Source organism: Plenodomus lingam, assembly GCF_022343315.1.
Source record: "Plenodomus lingam strain CAN1 chromosome Unknown contig_3, whole genome shotgun sequence".
NCBI classification, from domain to species: Eukaryota; Fungi; Ascomycota; class Dothideomycetes; order Pleosporales; family Leptosphaeriaceae; genus Plenodomus; species Plenodomus lingam.
The window spans coordinates 2630736-2654766 of NW_027093944.1; the positions used below are offsets into that span (position 1 = coordinate 2630736).

Here is a 24031-nt window from a genome sequence, read left to right on the forward strand (position 1 = left end):
GCATGTTGTTTTCTTCATGGCATAGCGGGCGTCCACTGCTTGGATGGGAGGATCGCTATGTGTAGATCTCGGTCCATTCCAGATAGCCTCAATTTCATCTTCAAACCTTGAATCAAATCATTTCTACGTGAACAAAAGAACTCGAGCCGAGTCCATGTTTTCTGAAAGCAAAAAGCACCACTGTTGAACCATGTACACTCTAAATTGAAATGTGCAAGTATACTTCCAGCAACGGTCACCCACCTGGTCGGAGTTGACGACTCTGCTGCGGATTACCGATTGGCTGGTGAGGGCCGGGCCCTACATCTGCAGTCCTGACTCGCCAACGCCAAATTATTCTTCGACTCGACTCTAGCAGCTAACTGTTACCTCCGAGCACTGAAACGCCCTTCAACTTCGCGCATTCGCGTCCCAGGCGCAAACATGGTGGGCAAGAAGGTGCGCTGCTCTGCACTGGCTTATAGTCCCTCGTATGGCTGATACAATCAATAGGAAGCTCCCAAACCCAAGCCAAAAGCTGCCCCGCGCGGGGCGGCGAAGGCGAAAGCTGCGCCGGCTGAGGTGCCCAAGGTGGACAGCGACGACGTCTTGGAAACAGGTGCCGTAGACGCAACTCCTCAGGTCTCAGCAGGCGAAGGAAAAGACGATTTCAAGCCAGAGGCTTCGACATCAGCGGAATCATCACGGAAACGACGGGCGCCGCTTACCCACGCCAAAGACGACTTTGCCGCCCTCCTCGAGCCATTCTATTACGGAAAGAGCCTGACCGAGCCGATCAATACGGCGCGCGACAAGTGGAACCTTCTCCCAGCCTTCCTCAAGACCAAGGGTCTGGTGAAGCAGCACGTCGACTCATACAACCACTTTGTGGACGTGGAGCTCAAGAAGATTATCAAAGCCAACAGATTCGTGCGCAGTGACTTTGACCCAAAATTCCTCCTCGAGTATGTCGACATCCGCATTCTATCGCCCAATCGACAAGAAGAAGATGATCTCGATCACCACCGTAGTACCATCACGCCGAACGAGTGTCGGTTACGCGACATGACATATGCAGCACCCATTGTAGTCGACATCATCTACACAAGGGGCAATGCCAAGGTCAAACGCACGGGGATCCGGATCGGAAGGATGCCAATAATGTTGAAGAGCAGCAAGTGCGTGCTTGCGGGCAAGAGCGATCGCGAAATGGCCGTCATGGAAGAGTGTCCGTTGGATCCTGGAGGCTACTTCATCACAAGAGGGCAAGAGAAAGTCATTCTGGTCCAGGAGCAGCTGAACAAGAATCGGGTCATTGTAGAAAGTGCAAAGGGAATTATGCAAGCCAGTGTCACGAGCTCGACCCACGAACGAAGAACCAAGACGTATGTGATACAGAAAAAAGGACTCATGTTCCTCCGGCACAATACTCTTTCCGAAGAAGTACCGATTGTTTTTGCGCTGAAGGCCCTGGGAGTGCACTCAGACAAGGAAATCCTTCTCATGGTGGCTGGCGATGACAGTGCATACCAAGACAATTTTGCCATCAATTTCGAGGCCTGCGCAAGAGAAAAGATACATACTCAGGAGAAGGCACTAGAATACATCGGGCACCGCGTGCGACTGGTCAAGAAACCTCTGGGCGCTTCACGCATGCGCAACTACCATCTGGAGGCAATTGAATGTCTCTCCAACGTTGTTCTTCCCCACGTTCCTGTGGAAGGCACGAACTACCGGCCCAAAGCTCTGTACATCGCACTCATGGCGCGCAGGGTACTCATGGCTATGCAAGATCCTAAGCTTGTTGATGATCGTGATTATGTCGGTAACAAGCGCCTAGAGTTATCTGGTCAGATGTTGTCGCTGCTGTTCGAAGATCACTTCAAGCGGTTCAATCATGACTTCAAGTTGAGCATTGACAAAGTACTGAAGAAGCAGAACCGGGCGCAAGAGTTTGACGCATTTACCCACTTCAGTGTTCACAAGAGTCAGATTACCATGGGCATCGAACGGGCGATTGCTACGGGTAATTGGAGCTTGAAGCGATTCAAGATGGACAGGGCTGGAGTTACGCATGTTCTGAGTCGACTCAGTTACATTGCTGCACTGGGCATGATGACCAGAATAAGTTCGCAATTCGAGAAGACGCGAAAAGTATCGGGTCCCCGTGCGCTGCAGCCATCTCAATTTGGTATGCTCTGTACCTCTGATACGCCCGAAGGCGAAGCCTGTGGTCTAGTCAAGAATTTGGCTCTGATGACGCACATCACTACTGAAGACGACGAAGAGCCGGTTCGCAAGATCATTTTCTTGCTGGGTGCGGAAGACATTTGCTCACAAACTGGAGAGGAGATACACTCAGAGGGTATATACAGCGTTTGCCTCAACGGTACGCCCATCGCTGTCACAGATACACCAAAACGATTCCTCAATAGTTTCCGGAAGCTTCGAAGGATGGGACGCATCTCGGAGTTTACCAGCATCCATATCAATCACGACTTCTGCGAAGTACATGTTGCTACGGACGAAGGCCGCATTTGTCGGCCGATGATTGTAGTGGAGAATCAGCACTCGAAGGTGACTTCCCGTTACCTGAAGGCTTTACGAAAGGGTACCATGGAATTCGAAGATTTCCTGACCAGAGGTCTTGTTGAGTACCTCGACACCAACGAAGAGAACGACACAAACATCGCCCTCAAGGAGGAAGACATTAACCAACATACTACACATCTCGAGATAGAACCATTCACTATTCTCGGCGCTGTAGCTGGCCTCATTCCATACCCTCATCACAACCAATCCCCACGTAACACCTACCAATGCGCCATGGGTAAGCAAGCCATTGGTGCCATTGCCTATAATCAGTTCAATCGGATCGACACACTGCTCTACCTCATGGTCTACCCACAACAACCAATGGTCAAGACACGCACCATCGAACTGACAAAGTACGACAAGCTCCCCGCCGGTCAAAATGCGACAGTTGCCGTGATGTCATACTCCGGCTATGATATCGAAGATGCTCTCATCCTCAACAAAGCCTCGTGTGATCGGGGCTTCGGCCGCTGTCAAGTCCTCAAAAAGCACGTCACCCCTTTAAAAACCTACGCTAATGGTACTTCCGATCGTATCAACGCCGGAGCCCTCAACAGCGAAAACCCATCCCATCAAGCCATTGGTCTGGACGGCATCGCCCAAGTCGGTGCCCGTATCGAAGCAGGCGACGCCTTCCTCCTGAAATCGATCCCACAGGACACGGCAGGCCCCGCATCAAACATCTACAAAGACAAGCCGGAAAAGTACAAAATGCCCGACTGCAGCTATGTGGACAAAGCCTGTATCACGGAAAACGAGGCAGGAACAACGCTGATCAAGCTTCTGATGCGCCAAACCCGCCGTCCAGAACTGGGAGACAAATTCTCGTCTCGGCACGGACAAAAAGGAACGACTGGACTAATTGTCCAACAAGAAGACATGCCCTTCAACGATCAGGGCATCAACCCCGACATCATCATGAACCCGCATGGATTCCCGTCGCGCATGACGGTAGGCAAGATGATGGAACTCCTCTCTGGCAAGGCCGGCGTGCTACGCGGAACACTCGAATACGGCACCGCGTTTGGGGGTTCCCGCGTCGAGGACATGTCGCAAGTGCTGGTGGAAAACGGCTTCTCGTACACGGGCAAGGACTACCTGACGAGCGGCATCACGGGCGAGGCGCACCAGTTCTACACCTTCTTTGGCCCGATTTACTACCAGAAGTTGAAGCACATGGTGCAGGACAAAATGCACAGTCGCGCGCGCGGACCGCGGGCGATTTTGACCCGGCAGCCGACCGAAGGGCGGGCAAGGGACGGTGGATTGAGACTGGGCGAGATGGAGAGAGACTGCTTGATTGCATATGGGGCTAGTCAACTCCTTCTCGAGCGGTTGATGATTAGTTCGGATGCGCACGATGTGGATGTTTGTGAAAAGTGTAAGTGGATTTTTTTTTCTTTTCCCTTGTTCCGTAGAATGGGGGAGAGAGAAATGGACTAACGGACAATCTCAGGTGGGCAAATGGGATACAGCGGCTACTGCAAACTTTGCGAGAGCGAAAAGGCGATTCGCAGGATTACGATGCCTTATGCGGCCAAGCTGCTAATCCAAGAGTTGGGCAGTATGAATGTCAAGGTTACGATTGGGCTAGAGGATGAGTTTCCTAGGGAGGAATAAGAAAATGGAGGAATGGATCATCCTGGACAAAGGGCATATCTGGCGTTGAAATATATATACATACATACATAGATATATAGCATAGCGTGGCGTTAAGGGAAGTACAGGTAGGCATGCATGTCGTAAGAAGTTTTTCCTTCGAGTGTGTGCATGACTGCTTGGTAATGATTATACCCAATGTATTATGAGAAGGAATCGTTAGTATACCATGTGAAATTATAGTGGGTCTAGTCTGACATGCCCGAGCCCTTCGGTACAAGCCATGTGTGGTAGACGGGCAACGTGTTTGGTTGAAATTCGAGAACAGCATTCCTACAGAGGCGCATGATCCTATTTCTCCCTGGATTTGCGACTCCAAATGCACAGCCTGATCAGTGTTTGACTACTAAGCTTATGGTGGAACGTGAAGAAACTGGTGCCTAAAGCAAACACCAATGCAGAGGTATCCGAGGGCTCGAGATAGTCTACGATTTGTAACCACAACTCGACTGGCACTCGCGATGCAGCCGATGACGTGCTTGCTACAGCCCCATCTGTCCGCCACTCATTGATTATGCGAATGAGGGTATTGACTGTAAGGTTGGGGACGAGGCCGTGGCGCTGGAGCGTGGGATAAATGGCGAGAGCAAGATTCATGAAGTTGTCCAAGCCCATGTGTGCATATAGCATGAGAAGAAGCTCGGCGGGTAGGCCATCAAAGGAGGCAGGATTCGATGGTGGTGGCGGCGGCGGTGGTGGCGGCGGTGCGCCAGGTGCGGTGGACATGTTTTGGCGTTTAGATTCTTCAATCGACGTGCGGTTTGCTGTGTTCCTCAGATGCGACTGAGAGCAGCCAGCGGTATATGTAGCCAGAAAGGAACCAAGCCCCGATAGCGACGGCAGAGATATATATAGCAACGGGGCCGAGCGATTGCGGTAGGACGTTGAGTATGAATGAGTCAAGGACTGTGTGTGTCAGCTGGAGAAGTCATGGCGTGGAGAGGAAGACACGTGCTGAGGTCTACGTGGACTGGAGGAGGGGATTCCATCAAGGTGCGATTTGTCGAGTAATAGGAGGCTGCTGCCTGCACGCGCAGGAACAAGATTGATCGTGGTGTTGTCGAGGTACCCGCCTGGGCGCTGGGGATGATTTGCGACTTTGCGTCTTGCCGTTGTCCACTATGCCGAGCCAGGGAGTGTAGGAGCGGTGGGGTATGGTATAGCTGGCTAAGGGTATAGGTATCGAGCCAAAAGTCGGTAGGTTGCTGGAGAGGGGGTCAGGACATGGTGGTTGGGGTGGACAAGCGCAAGCCAGGAGGAAGGAGCAGTCGGACTCACCGTGGCGGGCCAGCAAAGGCGCACCTCGTACCTCCTCCCCTCTTCGAGGTCGCGGAGCAGATACCAGCTCTCGAGGCCGCGGGGCAGCGACTCAGCGGGAAAGTGGACGGGGAGTTGGGTGGACAGGATGGAGTCCGATGGGGAGAGGACGTGAAGAGGCAGGTCGTGTAGGGTGGGATGGGCATTGGGAGGCGTCACAGGGCTGGGGCCTAGGAAGATGGTCTTCTCGACGTTGGCCTTGACTGTGCAGATGAAGTTGAGGAGGATGCAGGGCGGCAGGCCAGGCAGGATGCGCATTTTTTTTTTCTTCAGTTTCTTTTTGGTCTGGGGCGCGAGCGGTGGGCAGAAGCTGTTACAGTGGCAATGACAGTGACAGTGACAGTACCGGTAACTGACAATGACAGTGTGGATGTGGATGGGATTGGCGAGAAGGGGAAAGCAAAGCAAAGTAGCAAACTACCTACCCGATGCCTTCTGGCGTTCAGGTGGGCCTGCACAGTCCCATTGGGCAGTCCATGTTGGCAGGTTCTGGGTTGTTTGTTTGTTTGTTTGTTTGTTTGTTTGGCTGAGCTGGAGTGGAGTGGAGTGGTCTGTGTGGGCTGTTGGTCTGTACTGTAGGCAGAGATTTGTTGGATGCAGGTATAGGTACAGGTGTAGGTGTGTGTAGGTAGGTGTAGGTGTAGGTGTAGGTAGGTGTAGGTGGTATAGATGGTAGATGGGTATAGAAGGCTGTGTAGGAGAGTGTATAATGTGTATGTAATCCGGTTTCCTATGTATTTGTCATGTATTCCGTCATGTATTTGCAGAGGGAAAGAGGGCAGAGGGCAGAGGGCAGCTACTACCGTTTCGAGTGCTGCCGCTACCAAAAGCGGGGCTGGACGGCCGTGATTGGCCAGAGGACGGCCGTGTGCTCCTTTAGCGTCAGGGCCAGCAAGTGCCAAAGACCAAGACCAAGCCCAAGCCCAAGACTACTTTTCCCTCTGTTCCCGTTGTCAACAAAGTTCCCCACCCACTCACACACTCACACACTCACACACTCACACACTCACACACTCACACACTCACACACTCACACACTCACACACTCACACACTCACACACTCACACACTCACACAACTCGCCTTTCTCTTCCGCCGCCTCTTGCTTCTGCGCCTGCAATCCCTCCCCTTCCCCCCCTCCCCTCTCGCCCCCCGGACGCCCTTCTCACCACCTTGAATTCATATCCCCCACCCACTTCCTCCCATTCTCCCCGCCAGCTCTACCATCATGAGAGAAGTCATCTCCCTCAACGGTACGCTGCTTCCCGTCCTGACCCCCCACACGCGCACGCGCCTTGACGGCCTCGAGCGGGTCCCGCTGTTGTTGTTGTTTTTGCTGCTGCTGCTGCTCCTGCATGTATATTTGTTGATGCTGACTTTGTACGCGTCTAGTCGGCCAGGCCGGTTGCCAGATTGCCAACTCGTGTTGGGAGGTGAGTGTCCCTGTCCCTTTGGCCTGCTGTCTGCTGCCTCTCAATCATCTTCCTCGCGAAAAGGAGGAGGGGGAGAGGGAAGTTTTGCGCAACAGCGGCTGCCTTGACCGCCAGTGCACCACCAATGATGCTAACAGGCGATCATAGCTTTACTGCCTCGAGCACGGCATCCAGCCCGACGGCTACCTGACCGAGGAGCGCAAGGCACAGAACGACGACCACGGTTTCAGCACCTTCTTCTCTGAGACCGGTACGTTTCTTGAGCCACGCCCCCAAAATCCTGTACTCGACCCTAACCATGCACAGGCCAGGGCAAATATGTCCCGCGTACCATCTACGCTGATCTGGAACCCAATGTCGTCGACGAGGTCCGCACTGGTCCTTACCGCTCGCTCTTCCACCCGGAGCAGATGATCACAGGCAAGGAGGATGCCTCGAACAACTACGCCCGTGGCCACTACACGGTGGGAAAGGAGCTTATTGACCAGGTCCTGGACAAGGTCCGCCGCGTGGCTGACAACTGCTCGGGTCTCCAGGGTTTCCTCGTCTTCCACTCCTTTGGTGGAGGCACTGGCTCTGGATTCGGTGCTCTGCTGATGGAGCGTCTGTCTGTCGACTATGGCAAGAAGTGCAAGCTCGAGTTCTGCGTCTACCCAGCTCCCCAAGTCGCCACCTCGGTCGTGGAGCCATACAACTCGATTTTGACCACTCATACCACCCTCGAGCATTCCGACTGCTCCTTCATGGTGGACAATGAGGCCATCTACGACATTTGCCGAAGGAACCTGGGCATTGAGCGCCCCAACTACGAGAACCTGAACCGCCTGATCGCCCAGGGTAGGTTTTGCACCTGACACACATACATACCATCATCTGAACGTGAGCTGACAAATGAATAGTCGTCTCATCCATTACCGCCTCGCTCCGATTCGACGGTTCCCTCAACGTTGATTTGAACGAGTTCCAGACCAACTTGGTCCCCTACCCCCGCATCCACTTCCCTCTTGTTGCCTATGCTCCAGTCATCTCTGCCGCCAAGGCCGCCCACGAGGCCAACTCGGTCATGGAGATCACCAACGCCTGCTTCGAGCCCAACAACCAGATGGTCAAGTGTGACCCGCGCAACGGAAAGTACATGGCCACCTGCTTGCTGTACCGCGGTGACGTGGTCCCCAAGGACACCCACGCCGCTATTGCCCACCTCAAAACCAAGCGCACCGTCCAGTTCGTCGACTGGTGCCCAACTGGTTTCAAGATTGGTATCTGCTACCAGCCACCTCAGATGGTTCCTAATGGTGATCTCGCCGCCGTGAACCGTGCCGTGTGCATGCTGTCCAACACCACTGCCATTAGCGAAGCCTGGTCAGCTCTGTCCCACAAGTTCGATCTCATGTACAGCAAGCGTGCTTTCGTCCACTGGTATGTTGGTGAGGGTATGGAGGAGGGTGAATTCTCCGAGGCGCGCGAAGATCTTGCAGCTTTGGAAAGAGACTATGAAGGTAAGCATTGGAAACCATTGTGCTATTATTAACAAGCTAACAATCATCAAGAGGTGGCAGCCGACAGCCTCGGTGACGATGAGGGTGTCGAAGCTGAGTACTAGACGCTTTTCTAGTGCTGTGCACTGGAGCCCGAACTTGTGAAGAGTAGTCCGGCTCTGGATTGTTGATTGGCAAATGGCGTTGTAGTTCGAAGCCACGCTTGCGAAGCAGACATTACATTGGCCTTTTGGCAATAGCAAAGCTACGGAGTTTCGATGGGACTGCTAGCGTAGTTACCCCATGCATGCAGCGATTTGGGATGTTTTTGTCCTCTTTCTATGTTACTACTCCTTTTACTAATGCCGATAAATTGTGCTATGGCATGATTTCGAATCCTCTTCTGTGTCAGTTGTGAATTATAATGTACCTCACGGGTGAGTCGCTCACACAGGTATGTCGCTCACGCTGCCAAGATCCTACTAAAACTACACCCTAACGTACCTCACGGGTGAGTTGGACACATGGGTGAGTCGGACACACGGGTGAGTTGGACACTCTACTAAGACCCTACTAAAACTACTAACTTACCTATAAGGTACGTTACTCTATAGACAATATCTTCATTTTAACCTAAGCTCCTCTTAAGGGAAAGCTTAGTATTAAGATCTACCTCTAGTTAGCTTAGTAAGTAGAGGAGACTATAGATCCTTATTTAGATTAGGTAAGTAGAAGGAGATAGCCATTAAGCTCGTGAGCTCCTTTCTGCAACACATCCTCCTTGTCTAGGTGGGGTGTCTTGCCTGTTACTTGTAACACGTGAGTGACTTACCCGTGTGAGCGACTCACTCGTGAGGTTGTTAGACAGAGCAGAGTCCTGGGAGGAACACCAAAGGGACGTGCAACCAGAAGCTAGCTCCCTCTACTAAAATAAGGGGTGATAGGGGCAGCAAAACAAAAGATAGACAGGCAGACATCATCACAAACACACACATATTCTTATCAGATCTATCCTTGACACATTGAGCATTAAACCAGACAGAGGTACGTTATCCTCTTTTTGACACCGTCTAAAATTCCTCATCCTCATCCCCCCTCGCCAACGCCTTGCGTTCCGCCAACTCCCGAATCTTCTCGCCCAACACCTCTCTCCCATAGCGACTCGCCACCTTGCCCGCCAAGTCCAACATCTTGCCATTGGCATCCCGCATCATACTCACAATTTCCAATGCCTTCATCCCATGGTCCTCGCCTGCCAAACACTCGAGGCCCAGCAACTGCAACAGCGCACGGTCGACCGCCACCTCGAGCGCCGCCAGGGCTTGCTTCTGCGAGCTCGTAGGCCGCGTGTGCGCAAGCGTAGAGGAGAGTTGCGAGTGGAGTGTGGAAGCGAGAATGTATGTCTGTTCATGTGGTTGTTGTTTGTTCTCCACGTTCGCGGTCCCGTTTCCATGGTTGTCGTCGTCGTCGTTGTCTTCACTCATCTCATCCATCGTACCCTTCTCCCCCTTGAGACTCTTCTGCCTATCTACCGCACTAACAAGGGGAATCTCGAACCCGAATTCCGTCAAATGCGGTACTGGGGCGCTGGGGTACTGTTCCTTGCCCTTGATAATCATGCAATGAAATTTTACGCCGTCGGCGTCTGAGCCGGTGCCTGCCACGCCGACGGGCCAGTAGGTTTCTTCTTTTCCGCCACCGGCGAGGCGGGCAAGACACTTTGTGTCCAGCATGGGTACCCAGCGTGCCTGGCCCCGTTCCCGCCAGCCTAGCAGCGTGAGCAAGACACCGGAGGAATCGTAGATGTAGGGGTCACCCTCTGCGGAAAAGAAGACGCTTGTGAGTGTCGTGTTGGGTGGCAGGGCCAGGATGTCGGCGTCCTGGTACACAATGTCGTGCTTGACATTTTCAATCGTGTACAGCAGTTGCGTGCTTAGATCGCTGGTTACGGGTCCGTTGCCAATGGTGAGGATGTAGTCGCGGTATGCGGCACATGTCACTGCCGGACTACTCTTTTGTCGGTAGACCCTAACTGGCAGCCCATACAATGAATATATCCGTACATAGTTCGTAGAGGTAGTAACACAAATATATGAATCTGACAAGGCAATTGCTGTCACGCTTTCCCCCAAGGGTAAGTTGGTCCGCCAGTCGGTTCTGCTAGTCCAAGTTTCATGAGGACGGTAGTATAGCATTGCTGGATTCCCCTCTCCGGTACTGTTTGGCTGGCAGGAAAAGAGTGTCCCGTTCTCATTGAGCGAGGCCTTGTCGTAGAGGAAAACATCGGTAAAATGAAAATTTCGAAACGTGTGCTCGTCATAGAATTTCACGCTGACAGTGTGATGTCTGCCTTCTTGCTCCACCGTCTCAACATATCCAGTGAGAGAGCAGCAGAGCAGACGTCGTTGTCCTCGCCAAGGGGTGCTGCCTGGCTGGAAGGATTCGTGGACACGAGGATTGAAGAGTGAAGTGGAATTATAGGCTCGGCGTTTGTAGGCGGGTTCATTGGCTGTGCCAAGATGACCATTCGGTCGTTTCTTGAGTCCTGCTTGGCCAATGGCATAGCCTGCGCCGTCATCGTCGACGACGAAGTCCTGCATATCAGCATCGCCATCGTCGCCAGCCTCTGTGTCCGAGAATTCGGGGCCGAGGAGGTCGTCCAAAGAATCGGGCGTGCCTTCTCTTTGCCTTGGTCGTCCCGGCAAGACATGTTTTGCACCATTGATGGGTTGTTGTGCTAGGGGAATGCCTGCTCGGCCTTCCGAGGGGTCGTGAAAGAAAGGCGCTGATACCGTGGGCTTCTGCAGTAATGCAATATGCTCTTCGGGTACAAAGTCGGTATGTATGAACAGCTCGCCTTCGTTATTCGTATACGACAATATATTCTCCGTAGGATGCCATGCCATCGCCAAGATTGTCGCCCTAACATCATCCCACCTCTTCAATTGCCGTTGCGTTTGCGTGTCCCATAGACACAATGTCAGATCGCTGCTCGTCGTTGCCAACAGCGCGCCATTCGGGGACCAAGCCGCCGCGGTGATGTCAGCGGAATGCCCTGTCTTGAATATGCGTTGTCTTTCCCAGTCGCTTGTCGACATGACCTGCATCTGCCGCAATGGTGTCGGCGTCGCAAAGGCACGGCCATCGGGATGCCACAGCACTTTCGAGCTGGACTCTGAGTCTGTCTCCAAGCTCTTGATCATACCGCCATCCACTTTCTTTATCATCTCCGGTTGGTCTTCGGATAGATTGTACATGTAGATGTTGCCATCGGTGCAAGATACCGCCAATTGATTGCCCGTTTTGTCGAAGGAGACATGCTTCACAGCCCGGGGTTGCTCGCGGAGGGTTCTTACTTGTGTCATATCTTTGGTGCTCACTACATTAACGACAAGTTCACTATGCAAATTAGCATGTCTGCTGCAAGAACCGCGCAAAAAATGGCAGTAACATACTCGCTCGCAACCGCAATCCAGTTACGATTGGGGCTGATCGCCACATCTCGTACAGGCAATGTGGTCCTGACAAGTATCTCCTCAAACTTGCCATTTTCTAATGAGTACTTGCTCACTGTTCCATCTTCGGAACCGGTAATGAAAAAATCATTCTGTGTCACTTGTCAGTCCACCGGATTGATCCCTTCCCAAGTTCCGCTTTGTACCTACACCAGCGACCACAGCGTTATTATTCTCCTGACAATCGTCTACAGTGATGGGCTCGTCATCTGACCCAGTACTAAACACTCGACAGTAGTTGTCGATTCCTGCCGTGACGAGTTTCTTGCCGTTGGGTGTGTAGGCAAGATATGTGGCTCCGGGGGCGTCTCAGGGTGAATTAGCTACTATTATCCAAGGCTCGATCGGTGTTACTTACGAGCCTGGCGGGCACGTAGTCTTTGGTAGACAGACATGGTATCGGACACAATGTAGTGTTAACGGGACGAGGGTCGTCGCGCGTGTTGGAGTGGGACGCGTCGACGCGTTAAGTGGGGTCAAAGCGCCGCCCGCATGTTCATCTCAGCCTTCAACGGTGTTCGACATCATCAACACTTCTCTAAAAGGTCTGGCATTATTGTGCTGGGGTTGATGGAAACGCATGCACACTATCCCGTCTTTGTCACGCTGATCATCGCACTCTTGATCAGAAACTGTATCCGCAATTCGGCAGCTTCCCAATTGCTACTTCGACACGAGAGCTGTGCCTTCAATCGTGAATCCGGTATCATCTGGTATTACCATTCTATGCAATCGCTTTCCTATATTCTAGTGACGCGCTGCTATTCTCAAATGAGATGATCGTGTTTATTCCAAATGTCGCTCACACATGTAGAACGGGCCAACATCCCTCAATGACCCTCTCCGCACGTGTATGAACAAGTACGAGGCATGTGAGGACAGAGGCAAGGCGACCAGTGTGGCAGAGAGGTGACTGCAGGAGCGTATCTGCTTGTCAGTGAGCTTCTATTATGGAAGCAGCATTCCCGTGGTCGCACGCAGATATGATTAAAAAAAAATACAGTATCCCGTGTCTTACTGCATCAAGGAGTGTATGATGATAATTTTTATAGACTGTAGAAATCGAGCATCGCCATCCTTCGACTTCCAGCACTTTGGCAACAGTAGTAAACATCAGTCTCAGGCAAACATAACTCCGATCATTCCAGGCTTACTGCTTTGCGCAAAGTCTCAAGCCCAGATCCTCTGCACCTTCACTTTCTGACAAGCTGGTTCCTGCGGTGTTGGCGCGTCTCCATTGACCCAGACCAAAAGATTCATGGGGTATCCACTCGTAGTTTCGCACATATACCACTTCTCTGCACTGCCATCCTTCCACATACCACCCGACTCATCAAAACTGATCTGAGCACTCCCATCGCCCTCGCCAGGCTGAAACATCATTTCCTGCGTGTTGGTTCCTTTGCGATCACTGAAATGCATTGCAGACGGGACTTGCTGGCCACCCATCATCTGCAGGACGTATATGAGACTACCCCCGGCATTGACGGCGTTATAAGAACTAGCTTTGTGGTAGTATCTATAGAGACTACGAGGATCGGAGCCAGCGCGGGCCTTGCTTTGGCAGAGACTTTCTACCGCCGCACCTCTATGACAAGCTGCTAGAGCAAAGCTGGCTCATTTTAGCGACGAGGCTATAGATGGAGTAGGAGACAAGATTACCCATCAAAGCTTAGGTTACTAGATTTAATAATAAGGTGGAAGCCGTCGGACGGGTGATCGTAGGCTGGCGCATTGCTTGCAGGAAGCGCAGAGGTGGTGGCCATGAAGGCTGTGAGAGCTAGGGTGAGGGAAAGCATTATGTAAAGTCACTGCGCGTAGGTTAGGTAGTATTAAAAGTCAGATGAGTTTATGGGGATCGAAGAAAGGAATACGGAGATGATGGATCCTCATTTATACCAGGGACCGGTAACACTTTTCACCAAAAGACGCCACATCTGCGAGTGATCTGCCGAATCGTCAAGAAGGCAGTGACAAGCTGCCTTGCTTTTGCTCCCTGTGGCAGTTGCATGGTGACTAGCAGATATCTGCCTGAAACCGCACAAATTGGATAAATACGCGACTATAACTATGCTTTCCAGCATCACATCATTTCCCCAGCCATTTCGAGCCCAAGATATTACACAAGGTTAGCACTATCTATGAGCAATATGGTTTGCAAGTAACTGCGAGTTACCGGTCCTCCCTGTGGCCAAGGGACATATCATCGTACGCCCATGTGAGTGGCCGACAGATAGGTTACTGTGCAACAGACTTGTCATGATCGTGTGCATAACACTTGAGCTCTTCAGTAAGGATCTCAGCACGCGTTGAGATGTGCCGTGTAGTTGAATGTGCGGCATCAATACAGGTTTTGTTTTGGTGAAGTCACACAAAGGGTTGAACGGTCCTTGCGCGACGGCTGGGAGAGCCTTGTACCTTGTAGCATTAGGTCCACTGCAGTAAAGCTGAACCTACCTGTACACATTGAGTAATGACCCCAGAAGAGGATTAAGACGTAGTCGAAACTTTGGGTGATAAACTTAGTGTAGAGAATATGACTTTCAACACCTAATCTAGACCGAGACTCTTCTAAGCGTCTTTCGTGAAGTCTGAAGATTGCCGCCAATTATGTCCAAACCGCAATATCAAAATAGGCACAATGGAAAGGGATAAGCTCAGAGTTCCGAAGCAAGTGAAACCCCAGCCGTAGCCCAAGTGCTTAACTAAGGGAGCTGTTGTTAACGGGAAGAAGGTGCCTGCCAAGCACCTCGTCACAATTACGCCTGTCATAGCAGATGCAGAGTATATACCGCAAGCGTCGACGACGTACGCAGAGAGAGGCACCATTGTAAGCAGTAACGCGAAGCCCATCAAGGAAACTGACGCGAGAAGTAGGAAAACAGAAAGTTTGTACTGCGCTATCCAGCCATAGCTCGTGATTGATAGGGGGAGTAGGAATGCTCCCAGGATACCAAGTGGCAGCCGATACTCTGGCTTTGCTTCTGCATTTGACCGACGACGGAGGCGGATGTATATGCGGTCGAGGCTGAAGTTGCAGACCATAACGCTGATAAAGGAACCGATGCCTGTCTTCTGCTCAGCTTGATTTTCAAAAAATTGTCTACACAAGTAAATTGTAAGCTGGGATGAGACTTACTGAACGATACAAATGCTGAGCCAGTCTGTGTAGGCGTGAAATCATAGAGATCAACCAGGATACCTGGCAATGATACGGAGATGACGTAGAAATAGCTAAAAGAAACGGATGCAAACACCGAAAGAAGCATGAGCACTTTCGATCCAAAGAGTACAGCAAAGGGCCGAGTGACTGAATGCCAGAGCTTCAAAATATTCTTGTGTCTCGTGTCGTTGTCCAGGGATTCCTCGGGCCCACAGCTATCACGGTGGGACACTGCGATTCGCCGTCTGAGAATGGCCAATTTGTATGTCTCTCGGAAGTACATAAGAAAAGATAGTTCACAAAGCACAGCGAGACCAAGTGCAATATAGAGGATCTGTCGCCAGCCCATCGCCTGCGCAATGGCTCCAGATATGGCTGGGCCAATGGCGCCACCGATCAGTGGTGCAAGCATGATCAAACTCATCGCTGATCCACGCTGGTCCGACTCAAACATGTCTCCAATAATGGCAGGGTTGAGCACATTGGAAGCAACAGCAAGTCCAGTGAGCATCCTCGCAGCAATGAAGACTTTACTATTTTGGCTGCCAATTGCAAGCACAGTCGCTGCGATGAACCCAATGTTACACGCGTTCATAACAGGATAACGACCAAAGACCTCGCTCAGCGGAGCAATGAGGAGAGGCCCGGCAGCTTCACCCAGCTCCCAGATGGTAACGAGGAGGGCGCTGGTCGAAGAACTTGCATGTTTCCCATCAAGGTCTTCGACAATCTGGCTAGCAACGGGAACCACACCAATACATGTGAATGTGCTACAGTCAATCAGCAACCGTACAACAAGGGAGATTGCGGTGGTAGGAGACCTTACACAGTGAAAGCCATTAGCGCTAGCAGTAACACAATACTCCATTTAAAAGCCGGTCGCCAGTTACGGGGATCCTCAGGGTCCCGAGGCTCGAAGTCCAAAGTACCTTCGTCATTGGTTTGGCAGTTAGAATCTTGGTCATGGGAGATTATCCGGAGCAGGGGTTGCTCTTCGTCTGTATAGACCATTATCTTTGTCTTTAGAGCGATGAAAGAAAGACTCCGCACGTCAAATAAAGCGGGGATCCAAGTAATGTACAAAGTAAAGGGAGTTTTCAGGTTGTTGGGAGGTGTGGGGCGAATACTTTTGACCTGGTCTAGCCGTTTGGGCTGATTGCGCCCTAATGTACACTTCCGGCCTGGGCGTGGATGCACTGTTAGCTTGATCACTACCGTAAAGCGCAGCGCCGGTAGATGCTATCGCATTCGGAGGAAACAATACCCATGTATCTTGCACTGATGTTAGAGATATGCTACCGTATACAGTGCTGGAATCCGCCCCAATGGATGATATTCGATGCAGAGTACTACCTGAAGAGTGGAATAGTTGCACCATCGAACGTCTTGAGGTACGTGATACAACACTGCCCTGGAAATATATTACATCCAGACCCATTTCGGAGGGCATTTTCATGGAGTAGGAGCTACGATCGTCTGATCGGCTGCTCAGACCACATTGAGATATTCCATTGAATACCATACCTCGCTTGAAATCTAATCAGAAGCCATGTGTAGTAACCAGTGGGTTGAGTCTATCGATTACGATGAAATTTAGATGTGGCTTTTCTTTCCAAGCATAGAGAACAATATTTGATATGGGCTCACTGGTGAATTGAGGATGAAACCGCAATATGGTTGCGGATGCGTCTTGGGTGCAGATGGATGGTGGAAGGCAAACATGTACCGGTATCGGCGGATTGTTCTTCCGGGCATCCCTCTGAAGCAACAACGCCATTTAGCAGCTCTCTGTGTACATACCATTCAAGAAACCCCGCCCCTCAGAATATTTGCATAATACGATGAAGAATTCGATATTTTCTCTGACCCCGCTGGTCTCCTTCTGCTCCGCTGCGCGTCTACTCCTCCAGATCCCCAATACGCACCTTGTAAACCCCTCCACTCTTCCGTCTACAACACATGCAACCCTGCAATCATCTGGGCCTCCACTAGATGCATACCTCACGCGCTCAAATACATTCAACTTCAATAATGTCAGCGCGGGTAGCTACCTCGCTACCGTGCATTGCCGCGACTACGCGTTTGAGCCGCTGCGCATCGACGTCAGTATCGAGGAGGCTGTAGAGGGCAGCGGAGAGAAAAAGGAGATGATCAGGGCGTGGCAGACATTTCTGGGTAACGAGTGGGACAACAAGGGCGAGAGCAGGGGAGAAGGTGGGAACGGTTTGGTGATTGAGGCAAGACCGCTAGCGAAGAAGTACTTTTACCAGGAGAGGCAAGGGTGTAAGTGACCGAAAAACACATACGTTCTAGAAAGCATTGCTGAAATTTTCAGTCTCGCCGTTATCCTTCTTGAAGAATCCCATGATTCTCATGGCAGTCGTGTCTATGGGCCTGATCTTCGGCATGCCCAAATTGATGGAGAATAGTAAGTTGTCCATCGACCGTAGCTAATCAGAATGCTAATAAATATGTAGTGGATCCGGAGATGAAAGAGGAGTTTGAGGAGATGCAGAAGACCGGTGTCCTGGGCTCAGGATCGACAAATACCGCACAACAAATACAAAATTTCGATCTCGCCTCATGGATGGCTGGCAAGACGGACTCTGGGAGTGCGGCTCAGCGCGCGTCGAATCCCGCTACTGTTGGGCAATCGAAGAAGCGATAGAATAGTGAAAGTTCATAATCCATAGAGTACGGACGAACATATACATAGGGGAAGCCAGCAGAATACGCAGAGAGTCTACAAAATTCCTACCCTATTGTCCCAACACCTCCAATTTTACAGTCCCATTGCATTCTCGCTCTACGAATTCCTCTAGATTGAGCAGTATACCCTTTAAACTCTGTATCGTATATGATGTTAGGAGAACAATCGGGCGAACGATGGATCAACTCTACTCTGCAAGATCTGCATTGCACTCCTCATCTGGGAACCGAATCCTCTGAGTCGTCGGCGCAGGTTGCGCTACAACAACATCCGGCGCCATAGTTGAGGAAGGCGCTTGGTCGTTCTGCGCCATCACCACCGACGGTACCACGGCCAACGGCATCGATGGCGCTTTCGATTGCTCGTCTGGACTAGTGCCCGAACTGATGATGGACCTACCGATTCGGACAACGCGGCGAGGCAATGAGTCACCTGCATTGCGTGACCAGCCAGGCCCACGTCGACGAAGTCTAAGCTCAACATCAGTCGTTGCGTCTTGTAAGTTGTTTTGGATGTGAAATGATTGGGGGTCTTCCTCGCGCTGGGAGGACAGGGCGCGCGACAAGGTGCGAGGGATGAAGAAGCCGAGTTTGGCCATGGGGATACTGAGACCGTGTGTAACCTATCGTATGGTTTTTTTTGTTAATTTCATGCTAATGATAGGTTTAAACTTGGGCAGAACGTGAAGACTTACAATAGAGCAGATGGTCAGAAACCAAATTACTGTGTTCATGACTTCCATGAGATATTTTGCATCTTGTCTGATTTCGCCGTCCACTCTGATCTTGCGCAGGAACTCGAGGCTGATATAAAGATAGAAGATGGCGCTCACGCCGATGGGTCCGAAGAAGCCAACGTAGAACGCCTGCCGCTTTTGCTCGATCTGAGGTATCCATTTTCGGAGTGCGTAGACGATGGGTAGCCGACGGAGTAGCAGTACTAGGATTCCAAGGAAGATGAGACGGTAAATTGGAATAACGCTGTTGTGGTGAAATTCGGACCATGGGCATACGGCGCCAAACCAGATGAAGACTGAGACATTGAGGAGCATGTCGACTGTGGGCTGGAAAGAATCGTCCATTGTTTCTAGTCGAAACCAGTCGCTGTCGGGCAATTAGCTCATTACAAGTGGCTGACGTTGTAGAAGTTATCGTACTCCCATGTAAAAGTATTCCCAGCAATAAAGCATGCCAGAACGTCGTCACTCCCAACCATGCCAACCGTACCGACAATGAAGAGCTATGATAAGTTAGTGAAATTCAACCTCGGGCTGAAGCTAGTACCCACCGCCAACGTAATCGCAAACACCAGGAAGCTCTCTCGGTCGACATACTTCCTTTCCTCCGCCCAATGCAAGAGCTCCTTCGCTATCCAACCCACTGTCGCACCATACAAGATACTCAACAAGATCGTATATCCCCAAGTCTCTCCAAACCATAGACCCACCGCGTTCCTTGCACTACCATCTTGAGCTTGGCCTCCATGCCCAATATGCTGAATCAAATAGAGCGGCAAGAACAGAAACGGATAACCAAGCCCATCATTCGCGCCCGACTCCGCAACAATAATCTTCTGCAACTCTTTTGGAATATTCTTATCCGCAAACTTGCCCTTTACAATGGAATTGGACAGGACGGGGTCCGTAGGCGTAACGCACGCGCCCACAGCTAAAGCATGCAAAAAACTGATATGCGGGACGAAAGCAAAAACCAAAAGACTAGTGACAAGCCACATGACTGTCATGCCGGGACCAAGAAGGAAAGCAAGACTTTTCCATTCTGTTTTCAGGTACTTCGACGGGAGTTGCACACCTGCTAGGACAAGCTGAACACCGAGAACTAGACGGGTAAAATAGAGGGTGATTGTCTCGACAACTTCCGGATCTTGGAGTGCATATTCTTCTGGTTTAATAAGGTTGGTGGCATGAGGACCGAAGATGACGCCTGCGAGGAGGGAGATGACTAGAGGTGCATGGTCAGATTGAGCGTGCTTGCGTGCGTGCGAGCTTGTCGAGAATCGAAGGCAAGTGGACGTACGCGCTTCGGATAGGTAAAACTTCTCTTTCAGCAGATACGACACCAAACCGAAGACAGTGATGAAGCCTCCCAAGGTCGCGCAGACAATGTTGAAGTCGGTCAGTGCCAAGGTAGGCATGCTTAGGTAATGTCGATGACGGATAGCTTGGCTGTTGCTAGGCGAAGCTTGAAGGTGGCACACTGCAAACCTTTAGAACAGATTGAGAATTCTCCCTGACAAATTTCAAAATACTTCCAATGAGCAAGCGGAGAAAGACCTGTGTCGTTGGCCGTTGGACCCAAGTATGGCTTTTTCGAGCAATAGTTTCCAAGCAACAACTGGTATGATAGCATGCAACGATGACAAGGTGCATTCCAAGAGATGGTGGGAAACGATGTCATGCGCAAAGATGCAGTAAAGCTTGTTAGAGTAGCGGCTTGGCCATCATCACATCCCACAGGCAACTAGTAGTATGGCCAGTAACAACTTCACATTGCATAAGAAACAAGGTCAACAATTGCGCTTAAAAACTCGTACACTCTACATCCTGGAGCTCACAAACATGATCCGATAACCTTCCTTCCAACCCTATGTACAATCACGCTGCATAATTGTGACGGCAATTCAGCACTCAAACTTTAGAAGCTCATACATTCGCCGCAATCGCCTTCTGCGGTCCGTAGCCAACTTGAGGTTCTGGGTATCCAGGAGCCATGAAGTTGGTCTCGGGGTTCTTTTGTGCTTTTGCTGCCGAGCAACGGGCCATTGTTGGTGAGCTGGATATGGGTTAGCATAATATGATCTATCAGCCGGCAGGGCAGTGCAGTGTAACTTACTTTCTGGAAATCACATCTGTGAAGTAGAAGTCCTCAATCGGCTTCTTAAGAGGCGCACCGGTCGCTTGTGTACCCTTATTCTGGTCGACAAGCTGCACTTTACTCAGGCTTGCTACCGATGTGTCCTCAATAAGGTCGTATCTCCGCAGAGCAGGTGAAATCTCGACCATGCGGTCACGCAATTGCTCAACATCATCGTACGGAAGCTCCGCACCCAAGTACTCTGACGCAGCACGAACAATTTTCCAGTCGTCTCTTGAGGCACCCGGGAGTCCAACAGCCGCACGAGTCATTTGTACGCGACCTTCAGTGTTGACATAAGTGACTGACTTCTCGGTATATGCCGCACCGGGAAGCACGACATCGGCGAGCTGTGCGCCTCGGTCGCCATGATGACCCTGGTAGACGACGAAAGCATCCTTGGGCAGCTCTGCCTCGTTGATCTCGTCAGCTCCGAGGAGCCATACGAATTTGGGCTTCGTCTGCGCGACCTCGGGCGACGGAACAGTAAAACCAACCTCATAGGCACCAGTACGGGAAGCTGCTCGCTGCAGGATGTTGAAGCCGTTCCATTCCTCAGTGAGGAAGTTGGCCTTGTTCTTCTCGACGAAGGCGCCAATCTGTTCGTAAAACGACTTGGCATCAGCGTGCTCAGTAACGGCGCTGCCAACAATGATCATTGGTTTCTTCGCCGACGCCAGCTTCTTTCCAAACTCGCCAGACAGAGCGCTCTTGAGGTCGGTAGCGCTACCTCCGAGCTTCTGGTACTCAAATGTGCTCTCAAAGTCTTCGCCAACAAGGCCAATCTCTAGATCTGATCGCAGCCATTGCTTTCGAATACGAGCATTGAGCACCGCAGCCTCGTGGCGGGGATTGGTGCCGACAAGCAAAATGGCATCAGCGTCCTCTACACCATAGATTCTGGAGTTGAAGGCGTAGTTTGATCGGATGTCGATACCGTGGGCGATGGGTTCGCTGCCGCCAGGCTGGTCAAGACCCAGATTATCCGAACCAAGCTTGTTTGCCAGATCCTTCATAGCGACCAAAGTCTCGGTCTCCACAAGGTGACCGGCAATCACCTTAAACTCGTTACCCTTTGGTGCCAGCTTCTTGTAAGCATTGCCAATCTCTACAAGAGCCTGTTCCCAGCTAGCCGGCTGAAACTGATCGTTGACGCGAATGAGGGGATTGACGAGGCGTTGGGTGCTGAGAGCATCGCAAGCGAAGCGAGTCTTATCGTTGATCCATTCTTCGTTGATGTCGTCGTTGAGGCGGGGTAGGACCCTCATGACTTGGAGGCCTCGGGAGTCGACGCGAATGTTGGAACCTAGAGCATCAAGGACATCGATGGTCTCCGTCTTGTACAGCTCCCATGGCCGGGCCTTGAAGGCATAAGGCTTCGACGTGAGAGCACCCACGGGGCAGAGATCGATGACGTTTCCGGAGAGTTCAGAGTCAAGGGCGGTTTCGAGGTAGGTGCCGATCTCGAGATCGTTACCGCGGCCGAAGGAGCCCATTTCCGGGGCGCCGGCGATGTCGTTGGAGAAGCGCACACATCGTGTGCAGTGGATACACCTGTTCATGGATGTCTGTGGCGGGTTAGGAGAGCGGCAAGTAGAAGACGTCTGGTTGTTCGTACCTTGATTAAAGGCCCAATGTTCTTGTCTTCGACAGCACGCTTGCCGCCGATTTCGTGGAACCGTCCGCGATCGGCTCCATAGCGCATCGACTGGTCCTGCAGATCACACTCGCCTCCCTGATCGCAAATGGGGCAGTCGAGCGGATGGTTGGCAAGCAGGAACTCCATGACACCCTCCCGCGCCTTGTGGACGAGCGGCGAATTGGTCTTGACGACCATGCCCGGCTGGACGGGCCAGGCGCACGAGGCCACGGGTTTGGGGGCGCGCTCGACCTCGACCAGACACATACGGCAACTCCCAGCAATCATCAACTTCTCATGGTAGCAGTAACGGGGAATCGTCACTCCGGCCTTTTCGCACGCCTGGATGAGGGCAGCGCCGGCTGGGAGAGGGAGTTAGGCTGGTGAGGGTGCGAAGATGGTATACGGCGAGGCGGGGGGCGGACATACCTTCAATCGAGACCTTTTGTCCATCTGCCGCATGTCTTGTCAGTACTCGTGGCTGGCCGCAGTGTAGAGAGGCGTTGGTGGCACAAACCTATGGTGAGTTCGACCTCTGCAGGCCGGGGCGCCGAGGCAGTAAAGGCCCGGCTGCCATTGAGGGCTGCGCGGTAGGCAGGCCTCTTCAGCGACCGGATCAATTGTTGCCGCAGCATGGTGAGGGCTCGGGGAGGGGGGGAACGATGGGCGTGTTTGCGGCGGAGCTCTCTGCCCTCAGTGACTTCAAAGAACGCTTGACGTTCCCCCCCTTGGCACTCCCCCGGCACTGTCTCATAATCCGCTCCTTGATTGGTCAGGAAGCTGGAGTCCGAGCGTGTGCGCATCCGTGCCTTGCCTGCCAAAATTCTTTTCCTCGCCCGCCTCTTCTTCCTCTTCTTCTTTTTTCCAACTCATTTCGGGCACAATTTATTGTAGGAAAGTTTGGCACTCTACCTGACTGGCCTCTATTACGTGCCCCAGAGCACGACTCACCGGGCGAGGTAGCTGGAGCAGACGAGGCATTGGCTGATGATATCTCGTTCCTTACCAACGTCGCTACATACACAGCACTTTTCTTGATGGACGTGACGCGAGCAGATGTGACGATTGTGTGGGGGAAGATGGTGGTGTAGGACCTAGGTGATGAGAGTATGACCAGATGTCTCGAGATGAGACTACAACAGCATCCACAACTCGCCTGATTGATTTGGTCTTGTCAGCCTTCCGGTGAGCCAGGTCTTAAACATTGTCATGGCAGAGCACTTCACTGCGCAGCTTGGTGCTGGAGCTGGAGCCAGCTGGAGCCAGCTGGAGCCCACGTCAATCAAGCATGTGAATACAACCGATGACCTGACAGCGGCATCCCGAGGTCCCCTTGGTGCCATGGGAATGGCCCTCTAAGTCACCGGGATTGCGCGGCCAGCTGGTGCGGGGAAGCTCTTTTCACACACACACACACACACACACCCACACACACACACACACATACATACAACCAGAGACCTGTTACACTCACACCCAAACTTCACTTTTACTGCGCACTTTGTTTTTATAACTGTACTTGGCCTGCTCGAATTGCTTTTGTCTCTACCAAAATCCCCCGTCTACAAGACTCGCCTCCAGCTCAGAGTGGGATATCGCTTACTATGCAATCAACCATCCCTCACGTCTAAGGTCTAATGCTGGACACCAAGAGAAAGACGAAGGAAAGA

General features: G+C 51.8%; 9 protein-coding genes across 9 annotated transcripts; 3 read left to right on the plus strand and 6 right to left on the minus strand.

Moving 5' to 3' along the window:
* Positions 1-43: 43 nt before the first annotated feature.
* Positions 44-4194, plus strand: RPC2 (DNA-directed RNA polymerase III subunit; the record flags this gene model as incomplete). Its single annotated transcript, XM_066097916.1, has 3 exons — positions 44-61; positions 541-3955; positions 4031-4194. The coding sequence occupies 3 exons, from the start codon at positions 44-46 to the stop codon at positions 4192-4194; spliced, it is 3597 nt and encodes a 1198-aa protein (XP_065952413.1).
* Positions 4195-4524: 330 nt separating this feature from the next.
* On the minus strand, positions 4525-5808 carry IAQ61_008246 (uncharacterized protein; the record flags this gene model as incomplete). The annotated part of the gene is made up of 3 exons (XM_066097917.1): positions 4525-5139; positions 5199-5438; positions 5512-5808. 3 exons carry the CDS (start codon positions 5806-5808, stop codon positions 4525-4527), a joined length of 1152 nt encoding a protein of 383 aa, XP_065952414.1.
* A 796-nt stretch (positions 5809-6604) lies between these two features.
* Positions 6605-8904, plus strand: IAQ61_008247 (uncharacterized protein). The gene is made up of 6 exons (XM_003840232.2): positions 6605-6803; positions 6943-6983; positions 7131-7233; positions 7290-7820; positions 7883-8482; positions 8534-8904. Exons 1-6 carry the CDS (start codon positions 6779-6781, stop codon positions 8584-8586), a joined length of 1353 nt encoding a protein of 450 aa, XP_003840280.1. The 5' UTR covers positions 6605-6778; the 3' UTR covers positions 8587-8904.
* A 551-nt stretch (positions 8905-9455) lies between these two features.
* IAQ61_008248 (uncharacterized protein) lies at positions 9456-12409 on the minus strand. Its single transcript, XM_003840231.2, has 4 exons — positions 12335-12409; positions 12127-12284; positions 11917-12068; positions 9456-11860 (listed from the first exon to the last, which is right to left on the minus strand). Exons 1-4 carry the CDS (start codon positions 12369-12371, stop codon positions 9532-9534), a joined length of 2676 nt encoding a protein of 891 aa, XP_003840279.1. The 5' UTR covers positions 12372-12409; the 3' UTR covers positions 9456-9531.
* A 737-nt stretch (positions 12410-13146) lies between these two features.
* Positions 13147-13742, minus strand: IAQ61_008249 (uncharacterized protein; the record flags this gene model as incomplete). Its single annotated transcript, XM_066097918.1, has 2 exons — positions 13147-13588; positions 13639-13742. 2 exons carry the CDS (start codon positions 13740-13742, stop codon positions 13147-13149), a joined length of 546 nt encoding a protein of 181 aa, XP_065952415.1.
* A 549-nt stretch (positions 13743-14291) lies between these two features.
* Positions 14292-16324, minus strand: IAQ61_008250 (uncharacterized protein; the record flags this gene model as incomplete). Its single annotated transcript, XM_003840229.2, has 3 exons — positions 14292-15044; positions 15116-15909; positions 15966-16324. Coding segments are annotated over 3 exons (1650 nt in total), but the record flags the coding sequence as incomplete, so codon positions are not given.
* A 123-nt stretch (positions 16325-16447) lies between these two features.
* IAQ61_008251 (uncharacterized protein) lies at positions 16448-17927 on the plus strand. The gene is made up of 4 exons (XM_066097919.1): positions 16448-16530; positions 16924-17422; positions 17475-17567; positions 17617-17927. The coding sequence occupies exons 1-4, from the start codon at positions 16465-16467 to the stop codon at positions 17805-17807; spliced, it is 849 nt and encodes a 282-aa protein (XP_065952416.1). The 5' UTR covers positions 16448-16464; the 3' UTR covers positions 17808-17927.
* A 109-nt stretch (positions 17928-18036) lies between these two features.
* Positions 18037-20003, minus strand: IAQ61_008252 (uncharacterized protein; the record flags this gene model as incomplete). The annotated part of the gene is made up of 5 exons (XM_066097920.1): positions 18037-18471; positions 18544-18952; positions 19006-19088; positions 19137-19810; positions 19886-20003. The coding sequence occupies 5 exons, from the start codon at positions 20001-20003 to the stop codon at positions 18037-18039; spliced, it is 1719 nt and encodes a 572-aa protein (XP_065952417.1).
* A 508-nt stretch (positions 20004-20511) lies between these two features.
* On the minus strand, positions 20512-22996 carry NUO78 (NADH dehydrogenase (ubiquinone) 78K chain precursor, 5-prime end; the record flags this gene model as incomplete). The annotated part of the gene is made up of 5 exons (XM_003840226.2): positions 20512-20641; positions 20702-22290; positions 22341-22723; positions 22791-22814; positions 22879-22996. The coding sequence occupies 5 exons, from the start codon at positions 22994-22996 to the stop codon at positions 20512-20514; spliced, it is 2244 nt and encodes a 747-aa protein (XP_003840274.2).
* Between the last annotated feature and the right edge of the window lie 1035 nt (positions 22997-24031).